At 39.3% G+C, this 23,407-nt stretch overlaps 1 protein-coding gene across 4 annotated transcripts in view; it reads left to right on the forward strand.

The window, feature by feature from the left end:
- LOC130931887 (neurabin-2-like) overlaps positions 1–23,407 on the forward strand; it is a 76,166-nt gene that overhangs the window by 3,244 nt on the left and 49,515 nt on the right. Inside the window, exons 1-5 of one of the 4 annotated variants that reach the window (XM_057861075.1) lie at positions 3,689–4,252; positions 11,687–12,070; positions 12,140–12,348; positions 13,791–14,123; positions 17,561–18,232. In XM_057861075.1, coding sequence (XP_057717058.1) covers positions 11,764–12,070; positions 12,140–12,348; positions 13,791–14,123; positions 17,561–18,232 — 1,521 coding nt within the window. In that variant the 5' untranslated portion in view covers positions 3,689–4,252; positions 11,687–11,763. Of the gene's footprint in view, positions 1–3,688; positions 4,253–4,369; positions 6,011–11,491; positions 11,623–11,686; positions 12,071–12,139; positions 12,349–13,790; positions 14,124–17,560; positions 18,233–23,407 lie in introns of those variants that run through there. The other 3 variants (XM_057861073.1, XM_057861074.1, XM_057861072.1) reach the window with 3 other exon arrangements.

The following is a 23,407-nucleotide window of genomic DNA, read 5'->3' on the forward strand; positions in this document are numbered from 1 at the left end:
ATTCAAATAAAATAGGAAGTCTGGAGTTTCGCGATAAGATTTTTGATTGAACATTTTTCATGGTCCTTGATGAATAACTAATTGAGGCAATGGTGTATATCTTATCTGACTGAAGCAATTGGAGTGTGGGTGCTTTTGATTCACGTTCAGTCGGTTAATCTGAAGTACAACAACTATGGAGAGCAATTCCATATTCTACAAATATCAATAAAATTACTTTGCATTAATTTCCTCATGTTGATGACTGAAATTAAGTCAATCAATCATCCTTACTTTTAACGCTTTCGATTACCGTATTTTTCGGACTATAAGTCGCACCTGAGTATATGTCGCACCAGCCATAAAATGCCCAACGAAGAGAAAAAAAACATATATAAGTCGCACCGGAGTATAAGTCTTTATAAGCATTTTTGGGGGGGAAATTTACTTGATGAAATCCAACACATAGAACAGATATGTCAACTTGAAAGGCAATTTAATAAAAAAACTACAATAGAGAACAACATGCTGAATAAGTGTACCGTAGGATAATGTTACATGATGCATGAACAACGAAATGCGAATATACTGTCCTCACCAGGATGCTACGGTTTGGTCCTGGCTATACAGCGAGCTAAACTCCCAAATGACGATGCTGGACGTCAGAATAATTTGCTGACTTTATTTTGGCCGTCTTTATGACACCATCATTTGAAGAGTGAAACTAAAAATAGAAATAATACAAATCAATTTCGTCCTCGATACCAAACAGGTTCGCATCAACGTGAATAAATGATAATTAGCTGCTATTACAGCAATGACACAAACGGTTAGCATGCGTCCGCTAGCATTAGCACATCGTTCAAACAACCACACAACTGGCTCTAAGTGTGCGATCGCGGGTGGAAAACACACAACAACAACAGAAAAGATGATATACAAAGGCATTGCCTCTGTAAAGATATTTTAAAAGCATAAACAATGAACGTGGGTTCGCAGGCGTGTTTCTCTCACTCTCTCTCTCTCTCTCTCTCTCACTCTCTCTCTCTCTCGCCCACTCGCTCAGAGACGCTGCGTGGCTGTCCGTCTTCTTCTGGCGTGTGAGAGCTCTTCTTCGCGTAAACAAGTGCGAGTGCGCCCCCACTTGGGCGTGAAAGCGCCACAAACTAAAAGCCTGCATTTCAATATAAGAAAGTCAATAATACAATTCAACACACGTTGCCAAAGGCAGAACGTGAACGTGGCCATAGGCTATTAAGAGTTATTCAGATAACTATAGCATAAAGAACATTCTAACAAGTTTACCAAACCATCAGTATCACTCCAAAACACCAAAATAACATGTGAAATGACATCATAATGTGTTAATAATTTCACACATAAGTCGCTCCTGAGTATAAGTCGCACCCCCGGCCAAACTATGAAAAAAACTGCGACTTATAGTCTGAAAAATACAGTACTTAAAAGGGTTTTACAGTATTACCGTTTGTAAAATGAACCTTTTATTTGCTTGTTTGAAAATACTTGGGTCTTTGGAGCGCCTGCCATGCTATCAAAGTGAGAAATGAAAACGCTAAATGTTTTATTATATTAGTATTAAAAAATACAGCTTAGTTTACAGTACATAGAGCCTTTCTGATAAGAATTGGGTTAAAAGCCTAAACCGAATGAAAATGCTGCATATAAACTAGTGATGCACGATAATACATTTTTCAACCGATACCAATAACCAATAATTTCCTCCTCATTCCAACCGATAACCGATAATGTCAAGCCGATAATTCTATTAAAAGATTTATGTAAATTTTTTAAGTATACACAAAAGAAAATATTACTGTGCAAAAATATAATTTATTGCTCTTTTTTTCAACATAAAATATGAACAAGTCGTCAATTCAAACATCTAAATAATGACAGATTGTCTGACATTGTGTAATGGTAAACCTTTGGCAACAATTACTTACAGAGTAAATACCTAAATTGCACAAAAATGCCTTTAAAAGTAAGCCATTCCTAACATATATAACATTAATACACTGCAAAACACACCTCCTTAAAACTAGTCAGTTTTAAGTGTAAATCTATTGGCAATAAGTGAAATGATCTGCCATCGCTTCAAGTGTATTTCTCTCCGATTTCTTGGAAGAAAAATAGCTAGCTGAAAATAATCTTAACAGCCTTGTTTTAAGCAATACATTATTATACTTAATCCTAAAAAAAAAAAACTTGGAAGAAGGAAAGATTTTGAATAATATTTGTGGCTACAGAATATTGATTTAAGAATTTGATTATCTACTGTGACTGTAATTGAGCAGAGAAATAAGTTAAATAATTTGAAAAGTGATTGCTAATGTTATATGCTTTGTTGCATATTGTGAAAACGATTAACTCAAAAGAGCGAGATGTCATGTACCCATTCTGCAGCGCTTTGTTTACATTTGCGGCACTTACTGTTATGAACGGCAAGCCGTTAATGTGGATCCAAAACACAGACCAGGAGATCAGTAGAGTAAATGTTTGTATTTAATAAGTACAACAAAGGGAGCACGCTAACAAACGCGAGTTTAACACGTACAACAAAGGGAGCACGCTAACAAACGCGAGTTTAACAAGAACAACTAAGAGAGCACGCTATCAAACGCGAGTTTAACAAGAACAACTAAGAGAGCACGCTAACAAACGCGAGTTTAACAAGAACAACTAAGAGAGCACGCTAACAAACGCGAGTTTAACAAGTGCAACCAAGAGAGCACGCTAGAATGCATGAATATAACAGAGTACAAGAATCTAACTACAAAGCCCAAAAGAGCACTAACGTAAAGATGACCAAACCAAAATACAACCGTGGAACGTCGGGAAACTCGAAGGCTGACGATGAACACACAGGCGGTAAGCAAGGCAAGTAGCAAGTAATAATCCGACACTTGCAGATGGTGACAGGCTTCCTTAAATATTGAGCCTTCCTAATGCAGCACAGGTGTGTCACGTTACCCCGCCCAGCTGGCTCAATCAGGTGCTGAATACAGGAAAATGAACTGAGAATACAAACAATCATGACACTTACGACATTTGCTTTATAGCAGCTAAACTGCTACACGGCAGTACTATTTGGACGGAGTTGGAGCTCGCATCTGCGTGCGTGTTGTTTTGTGCGCGAGTTATGTTAAGCCGAAAATAAAGGCAGCGTTACAAAGTCATCTGACAGCTCGTCATTTAACATACTGAATGCATTATTGACTGGCTGACTTCGTTTTCTCCATGTTTAAATTATCATCTAACCACTGTGCCGTCATAATAAGCTTGCTTACTTGACATCACTTTTTCATGAAGAATGGTGGTCGTATAAACTGCATTATTTTTTTATCCAGGGCTTTGGTTCTCGGGTCATTTAGGTTAAAAAAAAAAAAAAAAGTGGCTTGTTTCGGCGGCGGCGGCAGCTACGTTCGTACCAGATAATCCGCCCGCCCCGGCCGGTCCGCCGCGGCGTATTCGAGTCCTGGCTCTGCTCGTATGCCGTGGGGGAACACTCGAGAAACCGGGGTGTTTGCCAGAGGTCCCGAAGCCGGGGAACCGGGCTCGGCCCGCCTCGCCGTAGCGGCGGCCTGCCAGACCGGCCAGAGTGGCGGGCTCCGGAAGACGGCTACTTGCCGACTATTGGTCTCCAGTCGTGCAGGTGTTTAGCGTTAGATGCGAATTTACCACCCGCCTTGGGCTGCATTCCCAAACAGCCCGACTCTGTATCGTCGCAAGCCCCGTAGTTTACCTTAGTTAGTGTTTACAATAGCTTTAGCATTCCCGCTAGCAGCAGCCTCGTATTCGTTCCAAAAATCTTTGTGATGCAGTTTTAAATGGCTGCTGGGTTAGTGGTTTTGAATGAGGACGCTTTCTTTCTGCCTCGTGGAACTTCTACGGTACATGTTTCGCAGACGTCGTTTTTTTAGTAACAGCCGCCACAATATTCAACTACATCTTGTCGTGTAACTCCGCCTCCTCAACCCCTCCTCCCTCAGGGGCTTCAGAGAGGGGAGGGGTAGAGGAGGCGGCGTGCTGAATTCTTCGGTTGCGCACATTTGGAGGCTAAATCAAGTATATAATTATCGGATTGCATTATCGGTTGAATTTTTTTATTATCTGGATTATCTGTGTGACGTCATAAATGCCATTATCGGCCGATAATTATCGGTGACCGATATTATCGTGTATCTTTAATATAAACCCTTCTGTCGGATTACACAGGCTGAATCTGAATGGAATTTCATTTAGTTTCACATGGGTAATATTTTTCTTTTGTCAATCTGATCAGATGGATTGTATACTGTTTGATCGTGCTGTCCTAACATACGGTTTTAGCATAATGCAGATGTATATTGTTATATCCGTTATGCACTTGAACATTAGGCATCTTCAAACCAGAGATCTTTTTAACTTCTTGTGTAGTGCTAATTTCAAAGCATTCCATTTCAAAGCAACTTAATGTTATTAGTTATTTGTTATATAAAAGTGTAAAAATCAACAAACCATCTTATGAATGACCAGTCTGTATAACGGGTGTTTTTATTAAAAGTAGTGACACATGTAGTCATTCACCAGGTCAGGATAGTTGACGTCACAAAACAACTAGCGAGAGATCTTTGAAGAAATGACCAGGCGATGTGTGTATGTGAGTGAGCTGTTCTGAATTTTGCAAGTGTTTGTTGTGACATTGAATCCAACTTACATAATAGCCACACCACACTGAGCTTCTCCGCCCATGGTTTGGTTGCGAATACTGCAGGTATTTTCAAGCCACGACTGGAGCTGCATTAAAGGGGAGGTTCAGAATATTTTGAATTAGGCTTAATCTTTGGGTTAGCGGGGGTTTAATGAGTCGGTGGAGTTGATTTCAACAAAATCCGTGCAGTTTTTTAGTTATTTATTAGTTTCGGGGCTCCGGAGTGGCTAAGCTAGTGGGAGTCAATGGTGTCTCCTTAGCATGCCAATAAAAAACGATATTACCAGATGTAACATAGTCAAATAGGGCTGCAGCTATAGATTATTTTAGTAGTCGATTAATCGATGAACTAGTTTGTTTGAATAATCGGGTAATTGGATAAGGCACATAAAAAATTAAAATACCTGAGCTCAGCCTCAAACGGTATAAAAAAATAAAATAAACGATGATCTAATTACAACAGAAGAACAATTGGCTAACTTACATAGCAAAAGTCTGCTAGCTTAAGTGCTATAAAATGCTAACTTTTTTTTCAATGCTCCATATTCCCACAAAAAATGGCTATATACTTATAAACTAAATTACGAATGCATTAAAAAAATATTAGCTCAAACAAAAACATAGCTTATGTTGGTCTTAACAGGAAGCAGCTGGATTGAGCCATGTGAACTGAGTTATGTCATATTCACTGTTGCCACTACAGGGCAGTGTATCCACCCAAATCGATAAAACTAAATGCAAACATTTTCAAAACAAACCACTACAATGTCGCTTTAATTAAACGAATACTCGAAGCACCAAAATTTAATTCTAATCTTTTTTTCTAATCGAATTACTCAAGTTAATCGATTAATCGTTGCAACACTATAGACCCTACCCACCGACGTCACAAAATCACGTGATCGATGTATTGTTCCGCCCCCTTGTCCGTCATTTTGTGTCTGTATTATCAATGGTCTCAATTGATCGAGCAATTTATAATGCATTTCATGGAAGACCCGGTGCTTTCGGATGCCGTAAACTCAGTTGATGCGTTGCATAAAAGGCGTTATGTGGAAAAGCTTCAGTTTATCCATTCGCCAGATCCATATTTGATGCCTAAATCGATGTTTTTCGACCCGCTGTCTCCGCCGTATTTGCCTGACATCTGCTAGCTACCCTGATATGTACAACTATCTTGTCCACACAAAATCAGCCTATTCTCACGAAAGTTTGAAAAACTTTAAGAGCTTGGAGGCTTATAAATACTTCGTTGCTGGTTGGGTGAAACAGGTCCTCGTCCACGAAAATTCGGCAGGAATCTATCTTGTGCTTGGAAAGGTGAGTTACGAAATTTTCAATTCAAAATCTTTTGTTCTTGCTAACATCCACTGTCAAGTCTAATGTATTTCATGTCATTTGTCAATGGAGCTAGGGCTTTTAATGTTTATATGGTTTAGCGATAGCACTCTCACTACATACATACGTGTATGTTGTCGGCGATTAGCCTAGCAATGATCTCAATTGTGGTTGTCAGCCCAAAACCCTCTAAATATATATTAAATGCATCTTACCAGATATAAAATGACTACTACATAATCTGTGGTAATCGTTTGGAGCCCAGTTTTCTCGTCGAATTGCAGCAGCCCATCTCGCTCTCTCCTCTCCGGGTCTCTCGGAATCCGGTAGAACTTCAAGTCTCTCCGTCTATCTTCAGTTATTGCAACCGACCGCCACACACGCCTTTACCATTTTGATTATTAATGTTAATGAGCAGAAAAACACGTCGTAAATAGGAGGAATGTACGTAGCCGTAACAGGCAAACACGATGTGTTGACGGACAATTGGGCGGCACCAGTCAGGAGGGCGGAGTTGTGACGTCACGTGGGTAGGGTCTATAGTCAAATAAATTCAAAATGCAAACCTTTGTTTGAAATACTCATGCGGCCAAAACAATGTCACACCAAACTGCTGTAATTCATTTAATTGTAAAGCAGGACTATTGTTTCTTTTAGATGCGTAACGCGACCACAATAAAGAGTGCTCCGTCTGCGGTGGATAAAAAAACGATGTGATATCTCTCAATTGTTGCCTTTCAAACTTCATTTATTGACATGCAATGGTAAATTATAATGACATTATACTGACAACAGAGCCAACACTATTGATTGCATGGATCATTGGTGACATGCGTGCATATTAGCATTGCAACGGTTTGCGGTTCAAAGCCGAACCATACGGTTCGCCCTGTATGGTTCAATACAACTTTATGAATCGCGCCTTTTCGGCTTTGCAATTAATTTATTCCGAACGCTTGTGGAATGAATTGGTCGAGCTCTGTGTGCCTGTGTTTGACATGAAGCACAGCTGTGGAGAAATTCCTGCCCCGCAAGTAAATGTCCGATCGCTGTCAAGCACCTGTGTAATAGAAGCAGAGAAATGCCCTCTCTTGCTTACGAGCGAAGTAAAAGTGAAACAAGAAAGAAAACAAAACGCTATGGCGAGCGGAGGAGTGGGGAGACCGAATTTTGAGGAAGCACCGGCTTCTTTCAAATCTGCGGTGTGGCAACATTTCGGTTTCCCTGTGGACTACAATGCGGAGGGAGAGAAAATATTGATAAAAAAAATAAAACAATTTGCAAGCATTGCTCAGCGCTTGTTTCCTATGCTAATAGCGAGACCTATAACATGACTCTGGCATCTCAGCCGGCATATAGATAGATATCACAGACAGATATCACTTTCTCAGAGCAGGACTACCCCGAAGATGACACCAGTGAAAACACACGGCGGACTTCGTTAATTTATTTGCAACGCTTGAATGACGCCAGAAAAGTCAGAGACACAGACAGGGAAAAGTGTTTGTTGTGACGCTGTAGTAAACGCGATGCTAGGCTAGGTGGCTCCAATATTTCCTGACTGTAGCCGACAGCCTACAATCTACGCATAGATATCTCATGCATATAGAACTACATGCGAAATGACAGACTCTGTAGCGTTAGTAAACAGCCGCCATTTTAGAGCGGTAAACTTCTCTGAAAGGCTCTGTTGTAGTGAACCTTCCTAGCGAACCTAAGTAACTTTTTATCTAAAATACACCTAAATCGGCAAAATCTTGACTTGAGTCTATCTTTAAAGGATGAAACAGTTTTAAAATTTTTACATGTCGAAAGCAGACAGTAGGGAACTAATGCAAAAACGGGAGCAATTTTATCAACTTTAACGGTTGATTCACAACATTAAATGACCTCCAAACATAGCAAAGGTTACTATGTTTTTTAAATTTATTTTTATTTTTTTGAAAAATTTGAAAAAAAAAAAAAAAACATGAAAGGTAACACCAGTCACTTTGCCAAGTAACTTTTTTACTACTGTGTGTGTATTTCAGTAGTTAGTCACTACACTAGCCAAAGAGCTAAGAGGCATTTTAACGGTCGAAAATGTTTACATTTTAAGTGTTTATTTCATTTTTTATAAAGCAAAATAAAGGCAGTTAAAAAAAAAAAAAAAAAAAAACGCAAACCGAAAACGAACCGAAACCGTGATCCCAAAACCGAGGTTCAAACCGAACCGTGGGCTAACTGAACTGTTGCACCCCTAGTGCATATGTTGTGCATATGTTTTTTTTTATTGGTATGCTAAGCTGGCACCATTGACACATGCTAGTTTAACCACTCCGGAGCCCTGAAACTAACAAACTGACGAACTGCACAGAATTTGTTGAAACAACTCCACCGACTAATTAAACCCCCACTAACTCAAAGATTAAGCCTCATGTAAAAATTCTGAACTTCCCCTTTAAATGTTTGGGATGTAAAGATAACTGTTAGCTTATATTAGGTGGCACATAATTGCTTCAGAAAGTAGTTAATTCGGCGGATGTTGGGGGGTATTTACATTTAGTGCTGTCCGCTGAACGCTACCTGACAAGTGTACGAAGTTTAGTGTAGTGGCCTATGATTGGCAGGAAGTTAGCCTGGATCCACTCCAGCTCACCTGTGACCCTAATGAGCACAAGCGGTACATAAAAGGACGAATGAATGAGAGAATGAAGTGCACTACTTAGATGTCCTTACTGGTGCAGTGCTCACTTTCTTCCCCTTGAGGTCATGTACCAAAAGCAGTGATTGCCATTGGATTTGGGGTTCGCACTTGTTAAAGTTCACAACATTGGATCACCCTCACAAATCATGCTAAGTCAGTGTGGCTTAACAATTGTATGTAAAGTGTACTTTTATCCAGTTATCCTTATGTTATTTTGACATAAGCCTGTAGCAGGCATTCTAAAGACACCTGGGAACTGGCGAATCACAATGTGTCCTTCAAAAGGAATGTCCTCTAGAGGTAGAAAATGACTCAGTTCGGATAAAAATAAAGATAATTTCTACCGTGGGGAGAAATTATGATGCAATGTTTTCATCTAGTTTGTGACCTAAGTATTTTTCATTTTGTGTGTTAAATCATCTGAGGCTTTTGTTATGACATTGCCTACCAGTCTTATTGCAAAGTATCCTTTCAAGGTGTTTAGAAACATTAAAGGATCATTTTAGGATGAGTTTGTCTCCATATGGATTTTGAGTTCTCAACCAGTGAAAACTCAACTCCAGAAGTGATTTTTCAATGGCAATGGAGCATAACCAGAAGGTATCAACTAGAAGAATAAGTACTTATTTGACATTTTGTGAGGGTTTTCACCAACAATTTAATTTATGAAAACTAAAACTTTAATTTTTTTAGTTAAAAAAAAATCTCCCACCTACTTTTTTAAGGAGACAGTAACAACAATAGATAGAGGGAACTCAAAAATAGTTTAACCATTTTAAAGCACTCATTGAACTCATTGGCTACCATTGACGGCAGCAGATGTCCAATACATTTGGACTGGGAGGAGGGATGAACAAATTTGTTCGATTCATATGACAAAGTGTAATTTTAAATATAAGCTTATTTTTTCCCCCACCGGAAGCAGACGGATCTGCAAAGTTAACTCAAGTTTATATAGTCATTTTACAACAGTCACAGTTTTACCAAAGCACCTTACAGACTGACGTGAAAAAAAAAAAAAAATCTAGGTGTGCACCACTTGAGACCAGTGTTGTTTTTGGAAGCGCTTTTGATTTAGTTAGTCATATTTTAGTCATTTCAAAATGTGTTCGTCTTCGTCTAGTTATAGTCAACAAAAACTCTAGTTTTAGTCCAGTTACTCAAAATGTTTTTATCTGTAAACTTAAAAAGTATTAGTCTATAAATAATATAAAATAAATGAATACATAAATACATAAATAAAAGGTTTCCAACAATTTTGAATGGACATTGACAGACGAGCACACAATTGTAGAGTCTATAATGACATCACCATCTTCGTGATGATAATGCACACATCAGGTGCGGCAAACGCGGGAACAAAGTTGGACCTCAAAACACAACAAACAACCAAGGAATGCGTTCAAGGGTTTGTTAAAGACAAAACAAAACGCGATGGTGGAAAAAACGGGAAATAACAAAATGTGTCCGTGACAGAGGGTCGACGGGAATCAATACTATAAACCTGAGGGTAAACCAAGGTGGTAGGACAAAAACGAATAAAACAACTGAAAATACGCTCAAATACCTGTACAAGGTAGAGGAATACAAAACGAAAGTGGCAGACGACTAAAACCCAAGGCAGGGGTGAAATTACACAATGCAAGGCGACTCGAATTTTCAAGGTGTCGAGCGGCGACCAGCAAGGTAATATCTCGGCACCCTTCTGTTGGATCTTTTGCGTTTTTAGACAACTGTTGATGAAGAATTCGCTGAAGGTGCAATGCCGGGAACTCCCCCACAGTCGGCTCTGTAACAAAACAAAATCTGACCAGCAGCAGAAGGTCACAACACACTCATCAGGAAAATAGTACATGATGTTCAATTAATTAAACTGACCTGGATGCCACGAATTATATGTATAATTTAGTTTTTCCAAGAGTTTAGAACAACTCACGATGCTAAATGCTAATGCTAACGGTACAAGTTACATTTAGTGTGTGATGATCACTCAGCACAGACTTTTAAAGCCTAAATCAACATGGCATATCTAGCCAAGATATGAAAACAAAACTAACCAAGCAGAACCTGACATGTGTTTCACAAAAGGCAAGCCTGGGGACTGAAGACACCAGTGAGTGAGCGTGCGTGAGGCGGGGGGGCGCAGCACATCACATGAGTGACACGACCAAACAATGCTACGATGCATGCTAACTACACATACGATTAGAAAATGTCACACATTGTCATTAATTTGCAGTGACATTAGTCTCCCAAGACACATATTTAGCTCGTCACGTCATCGTCCTGAAAAAAAACTGTTCGTCGACTAAATATTTTTGTCGTCGTTAACAAAAACAACACTGCTTGAGACATGTATCAGACAATCATATAACTCATTAAAAATGCTGTATGAAATGTAAGCGAGGCATTTCGTTAACTACAGTATACCAGGCAGTTCAATCTATTTCAGAATGAAACGCAAATACTGTATAACATTTATCATAAACATACCCTGGTCTTATCAGATTAAGAAACAAAATATGCGGTAGATGTCTACCTTCACCTAATGTTATGTTTTTTCACTTGCTCCAATTTTAAGCAGTACTTTTATTCAAAGATTTTTTTAGGTTTGATGTTTTTATGACATCATCAGGTTGTCAGTATAGAGAGAGGTATTTTTAATATGTTTTGTTGACATCATCTCTGTTTAGTCACAAAAAATTGATGGTGAATTGTAGTTTATATGCAATTATGAAGAATTGAAACTTTATTTTAAATCTTTTTGTCTAGGTTTGTTACAAAAATGTAATGGGACATTCCTTGGAAGAAATGCTTGTCATAATAACCAAGACCAATTGAATATATAACCTATCAGTGGTGGTGACAACACTTCAAATGCATTGAAATCATAAATTTTGAAATGAAGGTAACACACATTCATGGAAAAAAATAGACTTTTATTATTTCAAGGTTCTCTTCTCATCTCACAGCTCATGTTCACCAGACATGCTGCCACCCCCATCTCCATTAACCTGCTGTTCACCTGGGGACATTTGAATTATCAAACATGATGAAGCCAGAACCTGCGTCAGCCACGGCGGACAATGGGTCCTCTGCCGGTAACAGTGGGGGAAGTGGAAGCTCAAGCATACGTAGCGCCTCGCCACATCGGAACGCATATGAAGCAGGTCTGGCTGCACTAAAGAAGGCCACTGATCACCTCAACGGAGGCTATGACGCCACCTCGAAGCCAGCACCGCTACCTCGGCCAAATGGAAGAGGTCGTAGATATGGATCCAATGTTCATCGCATCAAGAATATGTTCATGCAGATGCAATCACCAGGAGATGAGGAAGATGTTGCCAAAGTAATCGGTAAATACTTGACTATTCGCCTCATGCTAACCGAACAAGCTCCTTTATTAACCATTCTCTCATTGTCAGGAAACGAGCAGGCCGTCAAACTGTCCCTGCCGAGGGCATCGAGCCTCAACGAGAACGTCGACCACAGCGCCCTACTCAAACTCGGGGGCACCGTTTCAGAGAGGGTCAATCGTTTTGACACCAAAACAGATGGAGAAGGTCCGAGTTCTTCATCAGGCTTGTCCAAACTACAGGAAACCAGGAGGATGTTTGAGCAACGGACACTACAGGTCAGAAATGGCATTTACTGTTTTTCTTTTATTTAATACCACTCGCGTGACTATAAATTGCTGGTAAAATCAGCTTTTTGGATACAATGTTTTTGTACAGTTAGGACAGACCCATAAATTGATTAAAATTCTGTTATACGTTTTTGTTGTTGTCGTTTTTTTTTTTTTTTGCCTAAAAAGAAATCTAGTAACCAGTTATTAGGTAGATTACGCTATGAAGAAGAGGTTTTTTTTCTTTGGGAAGGTGGGGGCTGTTAGCACAAATAGGAGGAGAAAATAAGATGTTTAGGACTGATGTTTTGTGCTATTTCCATTACTTTGTTGACTTTTTTTCCCCATCCCTGAAGGGGAAATTTTTGGAATGAATGATTAAAATTTTGAATAATAAAATGTTCATAAAAAATATTTAAAGTGAATACAAACCCATATACACTCTAGTTATGGCTCTTAGGCTACGTTCATAGTACAGGTCTTAATGCACGAATCCGATTTTTTGTCATAGCTGTTTTTTTGGCGTGCCCGTTCAGACTGCCTTTGTCCATTGAGACCATTCAAGTATTACGCATGCGCACTAATTCGCAGTCCGACAAGCGCTGAGCAAGACGACCCGCATGCGCAGAAGCATCAAAACAAATGACCACACATGCTGGCTGTCATCCGTCATTCCAGGGATATCATATTTTGCTTTTTAAAAAGAGGACACAAATAACAGACATAAATAATCCCAGTTTAGGTTTATATTCAAAGTATATGGATCGATAGCATGCACGCACTGTCCGTGCATGTCACACACGCGCAGTTCGCCCCGACTCTCGGACGTGTAAGCAATATTGAAATATTGCTTATATGGAGCAGACAGAAAACCGATCATTCTCAGGCTTATCCTCAACCCATTTTTATTTTTTTATGACTGTTGTCAAGTCCGACCCTTCCTAAAAAGCCGTGTTCAAGGCAAGCTAGGCGCTAATAACGCACAGCTGCACCGCTACCATGGCGTCTCTCTCGCTTTTTGATGACGTAATTGCTGCATGACCCAGATCGGATTTGAAATTGTCCAGTTCTATGCGACTTGTCACGTTCAGACCGTCAAGTTAATGCCTCACTCCAGTCGGAAAAACACGAAAAAATCGGATTCGTGCATTAAGACCTGTAGTATGAACGTAGCCTTAGTAACCTCAAAAGTTGTTTCTTTCCCCATACTATTTAACTCATTGCTTGCCTTTGACACAGATCGATGTCCAATTCTTTTAAAACACCCCTCCTATTTAAAACAATTTGGACGTCCAGCCCAGTCAATGGCAGCCAATGAGTTCAATGTTCATCTGCTTATATTCTTTGCCCTTTGGTTGACTGGTCGAAGGTGATCCCTGCCTCTACCACAGTTCAGCCTACCTGACCTTGAGCAGGATAAAATTAACATTAAATACTGCGGTTTCCTCCAGGAGAAACAAGCTGCTACCAACAGGATTTTGCTGAAGAAGGAGCGAGCTTCTGGCTTTCAGGACAGCCGCCTGGATGTTGTGGCACGCTTTAATGGTTCTACGGAGGCTTTGGACTGCTTGGATGACACTCCTATTCCTGCTCCTGCTCCTGTTCCTGTCGCTGCAGCTGATTTTGGCCCTGCTGAGGCTGTCAGCCCCACTGTGAGCCAGCTCAGCGCAGTGTTTGAGAAGGCTGATCTACAAAACAATCTCTACCTCCCCAACCGTCGGTCAAGACCTGCCCCAGGGCCAAAGCCAAAACTTCCCGCCAAAGCAGGGCCTGCTAGGAGTCAGGTAAGAAGATTTGTTTGTCTTTAAGGGATCATTTGTAAGGGGATTATTTAAGGCTAAATAAGCTAGCTTCTCGTCTTGTCTCACTGCACCGCTTTTTCCCCAAGTGGTGACTTAAAAGCCAAGTGCCAAGAGCTAAGATTATGGATTTACAGATAATTACTTTCACTTGTCTTTCTCTGACTGTTACACACTTCCTTCATATTGGGTTAGCTCCCTATTTGTCTTTAGAACCTAATTAGTTAGTTAGTAGGAGTGATGCTCAGACTAAGGCTAGGTTCTGACTGGAGGTCTTAATGCACAAATCTGATTTTTTCATTTTTTTCCGACTGAAGAGAGGCAATAACTTGACGGTCTGAACGGGAGAAGTTGCATAAGAGTGGACCATTTTGAATCTGATCTGAGTCACTTTCGTATGTGGTTTAAATCCGACCTGGGCCACATTTTTCCAGAATGTGGCGGCGGTCTGAACTGTCAAATCTCCCAAATTGGAATTCATGCAGCAATGACGTCAGCAAAGAGCGAGAGCGGCAGACAAGGCGTCAGCGATGTAGCTGTACATTAGCGTTAGCACCTAGCTTGAAGTCTGGTTTTACACAGGACGCAGGCTTGACCACAGTCATAAAAAAAAAAAGAATGAAGAAAAAGATGAGCCTGATAATGCTCAATTTTCTTTCTGTACGCCATATGAGCAATATTTCAGTATTGCTTACATGGCCGAGTCGGGGCAATCTGACGCACACACATAAGGCTTATCAATCCATATAAACTTTGAATATCATACTAAACGGGGATTATTGATGTCTGTTATTTGTATCCTATTTTTGGAAATCAAAATATGATCACCCTGGAAGAACATACAGCCAGCGTGTGTAATTATTTGTTGTGATGCATTTGCGCATACGGATCAGTTTGCTCAGCGCTTGTCAGACTGCGAATTAGTGCGCATGCGTATTACTTGAACGGGCTCAATGGACAAAGGCAGTTTGAACGGGCACGACAAAAAAAACATACGACAAAATATCGGAATTGTGCATTAAGACCGGCAATATGAACCTGGCCTTAGTTCACACAACTTAGCAGCAAGTTAAAATCTCAAGTTAGCACAACTTAACATTTCAAGTGAGCACAAGTTACATTTCAAGTTAGCACAAATTACCATTTCAAGTTAACATAACTTATCTTCAAGTTCTGATTTCTCAGAAATAGTAATCCCCCCAAATTTAATAATTCAAGTCAGCACAACTTTACACGTTAAAGGTATTAACTTGATAAGATGATTCACAAATACTCAACAAGTTACTTGAGTAAACATTCGAATTGTGCTTACTTCAAATAATAAGATGGAAGTTTTGTTTTTTACAGTGTATGTAAGAAGCCATTTGATTAGAGTGCAGAACATTCATGAAACTGGTTTAAATTTAAATAGTTTCTATAACAAAATTGTACTATGCTACCTCTGTGAGGTAGAGAAGAGTGCAATCTAGGCAAAATGGATACAGTATGCTGTACTTAGTCTGTGGGAATACTAATATGGTGTGAAAATAGGGCAATTTGGAGGCATATGTTGATGCTGTTTTAGCCAAATTCAAAACTTCTGATTGTTAAAAAAGAATTGGAGGTCCACCATCTTAACAACTGTGAATCAATCCGTTGTTGTTTTAAAGTGCGTATGACAGGATAAAAAAAGTCTTAAATACCATTATTATGTGAATTAGAATCATATTTTGAGACGATTCGACTATGTACAACAATTTGGCAAAGCGCAGATGACGAGAAATTAGTCTTTTAATCAATATTTTTACAGGATATTCTTTTTATCCAAGTATTTTCCCCAATTGCTAAATAAATGGTATGGTCATGACAAATAACAGTCTTGCGCTAAATGGAATATGAAATATTAAAAATGCATTTATTCAGTACGATATGGCAAAAATACTCCATAATGGTCAAAACTGTCGACTTCAACTTTACTGTTGCACCTCCCGAACGATATTTTATGCCACCATCGTTAGTCCGGCTTTTGTCATTTCCCTGCCCTGCCTTCGGAGAATGTAAACAAACCAATAGGCGTGACAGGTAGCCGACATGCTAACCCGAACTGAGTGAAATCCTGAAGTCTCATTTGTGCTTTTCGAAGCGAAAAATCACACAAAACTAGCCCGGATAATGTCACACGGCGGCGGGGTTGCCAATTGTCATCGCTGATCGGTAACCCGCGTGGCCGCGGGCAAGTTACAGCCAATCGTTCCCCTGCTCCAGGAGAGCACATTTGTGGGGAAGCAGTTGGACAGTGACCGCCGGACAAACCGGCCGACGTCGGAGGAACACGTAGTTGCCACATGGTCAACACGAATATGGCATAAATTAATTCTTAACTACACGGCGAAGACATAAACAGTGAGAGAGTGGCGTGCAGTTGTTGTTCGGAGCTAACAAGGCAGGATGTGTCTGTGGAGAACTTTTTTACATGTCTGTCCATGATCAAACGTAAGTAAATATTCCTTTATTTAAAGAAAGTTTGTAGTGTTTACTTTGTAATATCTGTATTCGCGGTGTGTGCGGCAAGCCGCTGATCGTCGGCCGAGTGGCATTCTTGGTGGACAAGGAGCATGAATTGTCAGCCACAAAATGCAAGCCACCTCCTTATTAAAACGTGTGCCATGATCCCAGTATTTGACATAATACAAAATACGATGTTTACTCAAGTCCTCGTAAGTCCAATGGTTCCACAGTTGTCACACACTTGTCTTGGCCGATCTCTGGGTGAACAGGTACTTTCTGAAACCCAAAAAGGCTCACACGCATCTCCCTGGTGCAGTTACAAAAGCCTGCAGCCGTTTGGCTGGCGTGATGCGAAAAATAAACGGCTGAATAAATTAGCTGAATCCGCAGTCCATCTGCATGCTATAAAGCAATGCACTATTGTCAGATGCTAACACGGGTGATGTCACATTCGCATTCGTCCTAAACCCGAGACCGGAGCCGGAAGTTACTCATTTTCATCGCGCGGGATTCAAAATTGAATATATAAAACGATCGCTTCCACACACATCCAAGCGGTCCATTTCATTCAGGAGCATAAAACCGCGTGAAATATGAAATAAACATGCTTTTTGGTGTCATACGCACTTTAAATCTAATAAACTTGTTATTCCAATTATTTTTGGGGTGAGTGACAGTGTTGCTTTGGGCAACTGTAGTCCACCTTTGCCATAAAGATTGCAGAAGTTTCCAATATGTGGTTTAACAACTATAAAATAACTATGAAGTGCGTTTATTCTTGTTGGATGTAGCCTTTCTTCTGTGACCGGGAGTCTCTCACTACATTTTTGTTTTGTCACCATTCTCTCTACAGTTAGAAAATGTAGTACAAGGCTACTGTTTGAGGTGAGCTTGGTAATGCTGGTAAATATTGATACGAGTTGTCTCATTCGCAGAAAACATCTTGTCCAACTGAGGCAGACTTAGAGGATGTGACTTCGGGGACGGTGAACAGCCTGGCGGCAGAGGCAGAGGTGACGGATCCAGTCCCACTGTGTGACATTGGTGAAGAGGGTGTAAGCGAGGAGGATAGACTTAGACATTCAGGAGATCAGCACGCCAACACAGAAGCTGCTTCAACCTCTTCCCATACAGAGGACAAACCAGTTTCAGAATCCCAGGTTGGCTTGACGGAAGACAGGGGCTCTAGTACCTCGGCTATATCTGGTCAGGAGCCACTACCTGTGGAGCAGGATTGTAGTAGGGGGGATATTGAGGCTGGAGCCAGGTTGGTTCAAGCTGATGTACACGTTTCACTTGAAAATGGGCAAAAAGAGCCACCGGCTTTTAAAGTTACTGACTCTGAAAGGCCGGGCGATGAAGTGGAAGATGATGACGATGGCTCGAGAAAGGAGGATTACTCCGAGGGTGATCTTGTGGACGTGAGTGCATACAGCGGCATTGGTGAGGACGACTCCGGAGGAAGCCAGCTGGATGATGATGACGATGAGGAAGACGAGGAAGCATATCAGCCTGAAAGCAGTTGCACAGAAATTGAGGGTCTTCCCGCAGAGGAGGAGCCTGTGCCCAGCAATAGGAAGATTCGATTTAGCACTGAGCCCATCAAGGTGAGTTTTCAACTGCTTATTCAGTCACTTTCAAGAAACTAAAACATTAAGTGTATATTGAGTTAACAGATTACTTTGTGTTTATTGTTTGGATAGAAAAAGCAGGAATAATGAACTAATTTGCTCCCCACGTTTTTACCATATCATAGGTTATAAATAGATGCAGTATTATGAATTTATTATTATTTTTTTGTTATTGTGTATTATTCAAAAAAACAATTTGATAATTTCTTTTTCTTGTTGTTATGTGTGTGCGCTTGCATGTGTAAATTCATGCACTTATGTACTTTGTCACGCATACAATGAAATGCACGCGTAGTTATGAGCGCTGCAAGTCAGCAGTCAGCTGATTCAGTATGCTTCAAGATTATACTTCCTCATTGACAGTGACTGCATAGACTTGGGGAGGTGCAATTCAGAAGAAGGATAAATTAAGCGTTGTATTTTTTTGTGTTACTGGTGGGCATGGTTTAATAAATTACTTTTGCTGCACTCATACATCTGATTCCAGGAGGTTGATGAGCACATGGAAAGAGAAATAGTGACGCATGTGTTTTTAAGTAATGTCAAGAAGGATTTTTTTTTTTTTAACTTACTGGACCTACAAACCTCTAACTTCTGACCACACACTTATCTGGTCAAAGTAGTTGTAAGGCCTTTTACACAGTCACGAAGCTGCAGGGGTGTACAGTATGTAAAAGTGACAGACAATATGGCTGGTATAGTTTAATGACAGACTGCAAGACATGTTATTAAGTGGTTGTGTTTCCAACTACTCGTTTTACTTGACTTAACCGCACATCCTTATGTACTTTTCTCACAGTCTCCTCTCTTTAGACACTGCTTTACCATAGACCGTGTGTCATTGTTTAGCTCATTGGGCCATGTGTAACTACTGTCAGATTGAACTAAATGAGAATGTGAATCCTGTTTTATTAAGGAGAGTATCTTCAAAACAGGTGAAAATCTGCAATACTCTCACTTTCAGTTCTCCAAATAAGGATCGTGCTTGCTCCAAGCTGTTGGTTTGTCACTCTCAATTGATATTAACTCTAAAATCACATATATCAAAATAGTTCAACATAGAATATTCATAAAGGAAAATGGCCATAAGTTATAAGAAAACAAAGGTCTGCTAGCTTTACGTGAAAATCCAATATGAGATGCCACAGATGGGCTAATGGAAATTAGACTTGATGTTAAATTAGTAAAAAACTTTTAAAAAATGGCTGCTATAACACATGGCGCGTATTAACACATACAAAAATAGCGTACATTACTTACAGGCTTATGCTGTAAGGCAGGCGTCCCCAAACTACGGCCCGGGCCAGCCTCCACATTTGGTCCGGCCTCCTGAACAATACCAGAGAGCATTTTGATTTTTTTTTTTTTTTTTCCTCAATAGTGTTATTTATTTCCTGGCCTTTTTCTGTGAAGAACTCAAAGAGGGTTATTTGGTTAATATCTATATAATTAATAGTGTTATTATTAATTTTTTATTACTATATCATATTATTATTTTTATTTTATTTACTTTTGTTCCCTGAAGAATCCAGAAAGGGTTATTTGATTGTGGCTTTCTGAAAAACAATACATTTTTACATTTAGACACTCCTGCAATCGTCGCACTTTTTCTGTTACAAACTGACCCCGGCCCCTCATCAGAGAAAGGAAAAGTTATGTGGCCCTCACAGGAAAAAGTTTGGGGACCCCTGTTGTAAGGGCTTAACGATATTGGAAAAAATACTTACATTGCGACTTTTTGGGGGTTTGCGATATCAATATGCAATACATATTGCATTATTAAAAATAGATAATTTTCACCCGATGACTTGAATAGCTTTGTTTGGAAAGACTTTGGTTGACTCACCATGACAACATTGTATTACATTTTACCCCCGGGACATAGACGTCATAATTTACTTTAATTTAATTTGATAATTTATTTATATTATGAAGTCTATGCCCAGGCTAAGGGGATTCATCTGTGAATTATGAAGATTGATGTATATGAAAGGGATCCAGGAGGCCATGTCTTAGCACACTTGCTGCTTTTCTGAAGCAAAACAAGTTTATATGTTCAAAAAAAAAAAACAATTGCACATCCTGCGATAGGACTATTGCGCAAGCACATATTGCGATGGCGATGTTCAAACATTATATTGTGCAGGCCTATTATCCTGTCTCTTCTGCGAAATCTTTCATTAGACTTGAGTCCTAGTTGGCTAGGTATAGGCTAGCACAGGGGTGGGCAAACTATTCCACAAAGGGCCGCATTGGGTGCGGGGTTTTGTTGCAACCCATTTAGAGGACACTTTTTCACCAATCTGCTGTTTTACAAGTGCAATCAGTCGTTTGCAGTCAGGTGCTTCTCATTTCTGCTGAAACCTCATTGGTTAAACTATCGGTGTTGGCTCAGTTGGAACAAAGACCAGGACCCACTTCGGCCCTCGAGGACTGGTTTGCCCACCCCTGGGCTAGCATAAGGTGGTATAAACCCGAAGGAACAAACAATGTTTAATTCTTTATATAGGGGAAGTGACTATTTTTGGTAATTGAAAATAAACAAAACAAATAAAACCTAAACCTCCATCATCAGTGTAGGCAACAATATAAACATAATGGCTTACATTGACTGTGCTAGATGTCCAATCTACTTAAACTGAGTTAAATGTTAAATACTTAATTAAAATGAATTAAATTAGGAATACACTCCAGTTATAGTCCCAAATAATACTCTAAAGTTGTTGTTTTAATTTAATAGTATTTCACTCATTGATTGCCAATGATAGTGATACAGATCCAAATCATTTAAATTGGGAGTAAATGTTGATGTTTCAGTGCTCAGTTCTGTTTTGACTTATTGCACCGTCACTGGCAACCAATCCGTTCTTCTGAATGTATGTACTGTTAATGTGTAATGTGTTCTGAAAACCCCTGACTAAAACGTGGTTCTAATAAGTTTTGGCCTTGAGGCATTTGTTGACTTGGCAGTGTTATTAAAGAAAGCGTTTGTGTTAACTTTGATTTACATTATATACCATATCTGCACCCTCTTTTATTTATCCATTATGTCACCTCATATATATTGTCTCCCTGCTTTAAAAAAAAAAAAATTACTTGCATTTATGTGATTAGCACAGACTCAAATTACAATAGACACAAATAGGAATTGTGCGATTCACCCTGGAGCTCTAAATGCTTTCCTCCACATCGCCTCAACTCTTTCATGCTTGTGTTTACGTGTGCTGAATAGTGAACAAGGTTACCCCTGTGAGTTTGAGAAAAGCAGTTGGAATGTGACTGGGTGTGTTATTTTTAATCAAACCACACAAACACGCAGTACACATGAGGTAGGGCTAAAAACTTAAAATAATGAGCGGCCATCTAATCAAGTCAAATAAATTGTATTGATGTGTTGTGAAAATAATATATGTATTTTAACAATTTGAAGACAATGGAAAAGTGTTGGCCAGAGCAAAGTAGTCTTTTGTTTTTTAAAGTTGCGGTCTTTTTGTGGGGCTGGAAGATATGGCCTGAAAATTTAAAAAAATGATTTATGATAGGACATCACTTTTGGGTCAAGTAGGCCACATATTTATACCAAATGTTAATATTTGTGACCTATATGACCCAAAATATGATATCCATGTATGTGGACGTCAGGTATTTATCGCATTTTTTTTTTCTTTTTTTTTTTTTTTTCCTTCAAATTACCAAAATTTTTCTTCAAATTACCAAAAATAAGTCACTTGCTATAAAAGACTTAAATATTTTGGATATTGAACAAATATATATGCAAACCAATGTTTTAAATATCATTTTTTTCGCCCTCTATTTGTGCTGTCAGCATCCAAATACAATAAGTACTATACAGTATTCGCAAAAAAAAAAAAAAAAAAAAAACCCTAACTCTTTTCTCAAGGAACAGTCTATGACAGGTACGATAGGTCTTAACAATAGGTTTGGCAAATAACAACAACATAAAAACACTCCAAATGAATTTGTTTTAATCATCCGCAATTTAAAAAAAAACAAAAAAAAACTGAATTTATTCATAAAATCAATTTATCACCCAGGCATACCTTTTTAACTGAGAGCTACTTTCTGGTTATTATTTATGTTAAAGGCTACCAGTTAGTGAATCATTTCTCAAAGTATGAAGAATGATTTTACGAGACTGCGAACAGATAAGTATCAGTATTTCAAATGATGACTTCTACATTTCTTAGAAATCACAATGTCCATTCACTGGTGTGGTGAGCTAATTTTAAATTGTGATGCCACACTTTTTTAAAACTGGTAGCAGACAGTAGTATACTGTATTTGCCACCATAATCTTTAACAAATGCAACAGTGACCTGCTGTGCTGACTAAGCTGTCAAATTCTGGATCAATTGGATGATTGTTGACGATCCATTCATTGTCATGTTCCACATTATGACACATAAATAGCGATTAGATAATTGAATGACCATACTGCGCTTGTGTGTGCATATGTTCTTGAGTTACAGTGGTATGAAAAAGTATTTGAACCTTTAGAAATTTCTCACATTTCGGCATAAAATCACCATCAAATGTGATCTGATCTTTGTCAAAATCACACAGATGTAAAAACTGTCTGCTTTAACCCAAACCACAAAACATTTATCGGTTTTCATATTTTAATGAGGATAGCATGCAAACAATGACAGAATGGCGAGAAATAAGTAAGTGAACCCTCTGCCGAAGGAGACTTAAAGAGCATTTGAAACCAATTTTTACCAAACAATTTAAGTCAAGTGTGTGCCCAATCACTGATGAGTGGTTTAAAGCTACCTCGCCCATGATAAAACACACACCTGGTAAGAATTGTCTTGATGAGAACCATTGTCTGATGTGCATTATGGCTCGGTCAAAAGAGCTGTCTGAAGACCTGTGATCAAGGATTGTTGATGATATAAAGCTGGGAAAGGATACAAAACCATCTCTAAAAGTCTGGATGCTCATCAATCGACAGTCAGAGAAGTCTACAAATGGAGAGAGTTTGGCACTGTTGCTTCTCTCCCAAGGAGTGGCCGTCCACCAAAGATGATGCCAAGAGTTCAGCGCAGATTACTCAGAGGGGTAAAAAAAGAACCCTAGAGTTTCTGCTAAAGACTTACATAAATAACTGGCACAGTCCAATATCTCTGT

This window comes from Corythoichthys intestinalis, chromosome 16, assembly GCF_030265065.1.
Source record: "Corythoichthys intestinalis isolate RoL2023-P3 chromosome 16, ASM3026506v1, whole genome shotgun sequence".
In the NCBI taxonomy this organism is placed as follows: domain Eukaryota; kingdom Metazoa; phylum Chordata; class Actinopteri; order Syngnathiformes; family Syngnathidae; genus Corythoichthys; species Corythoichthys intestinalis.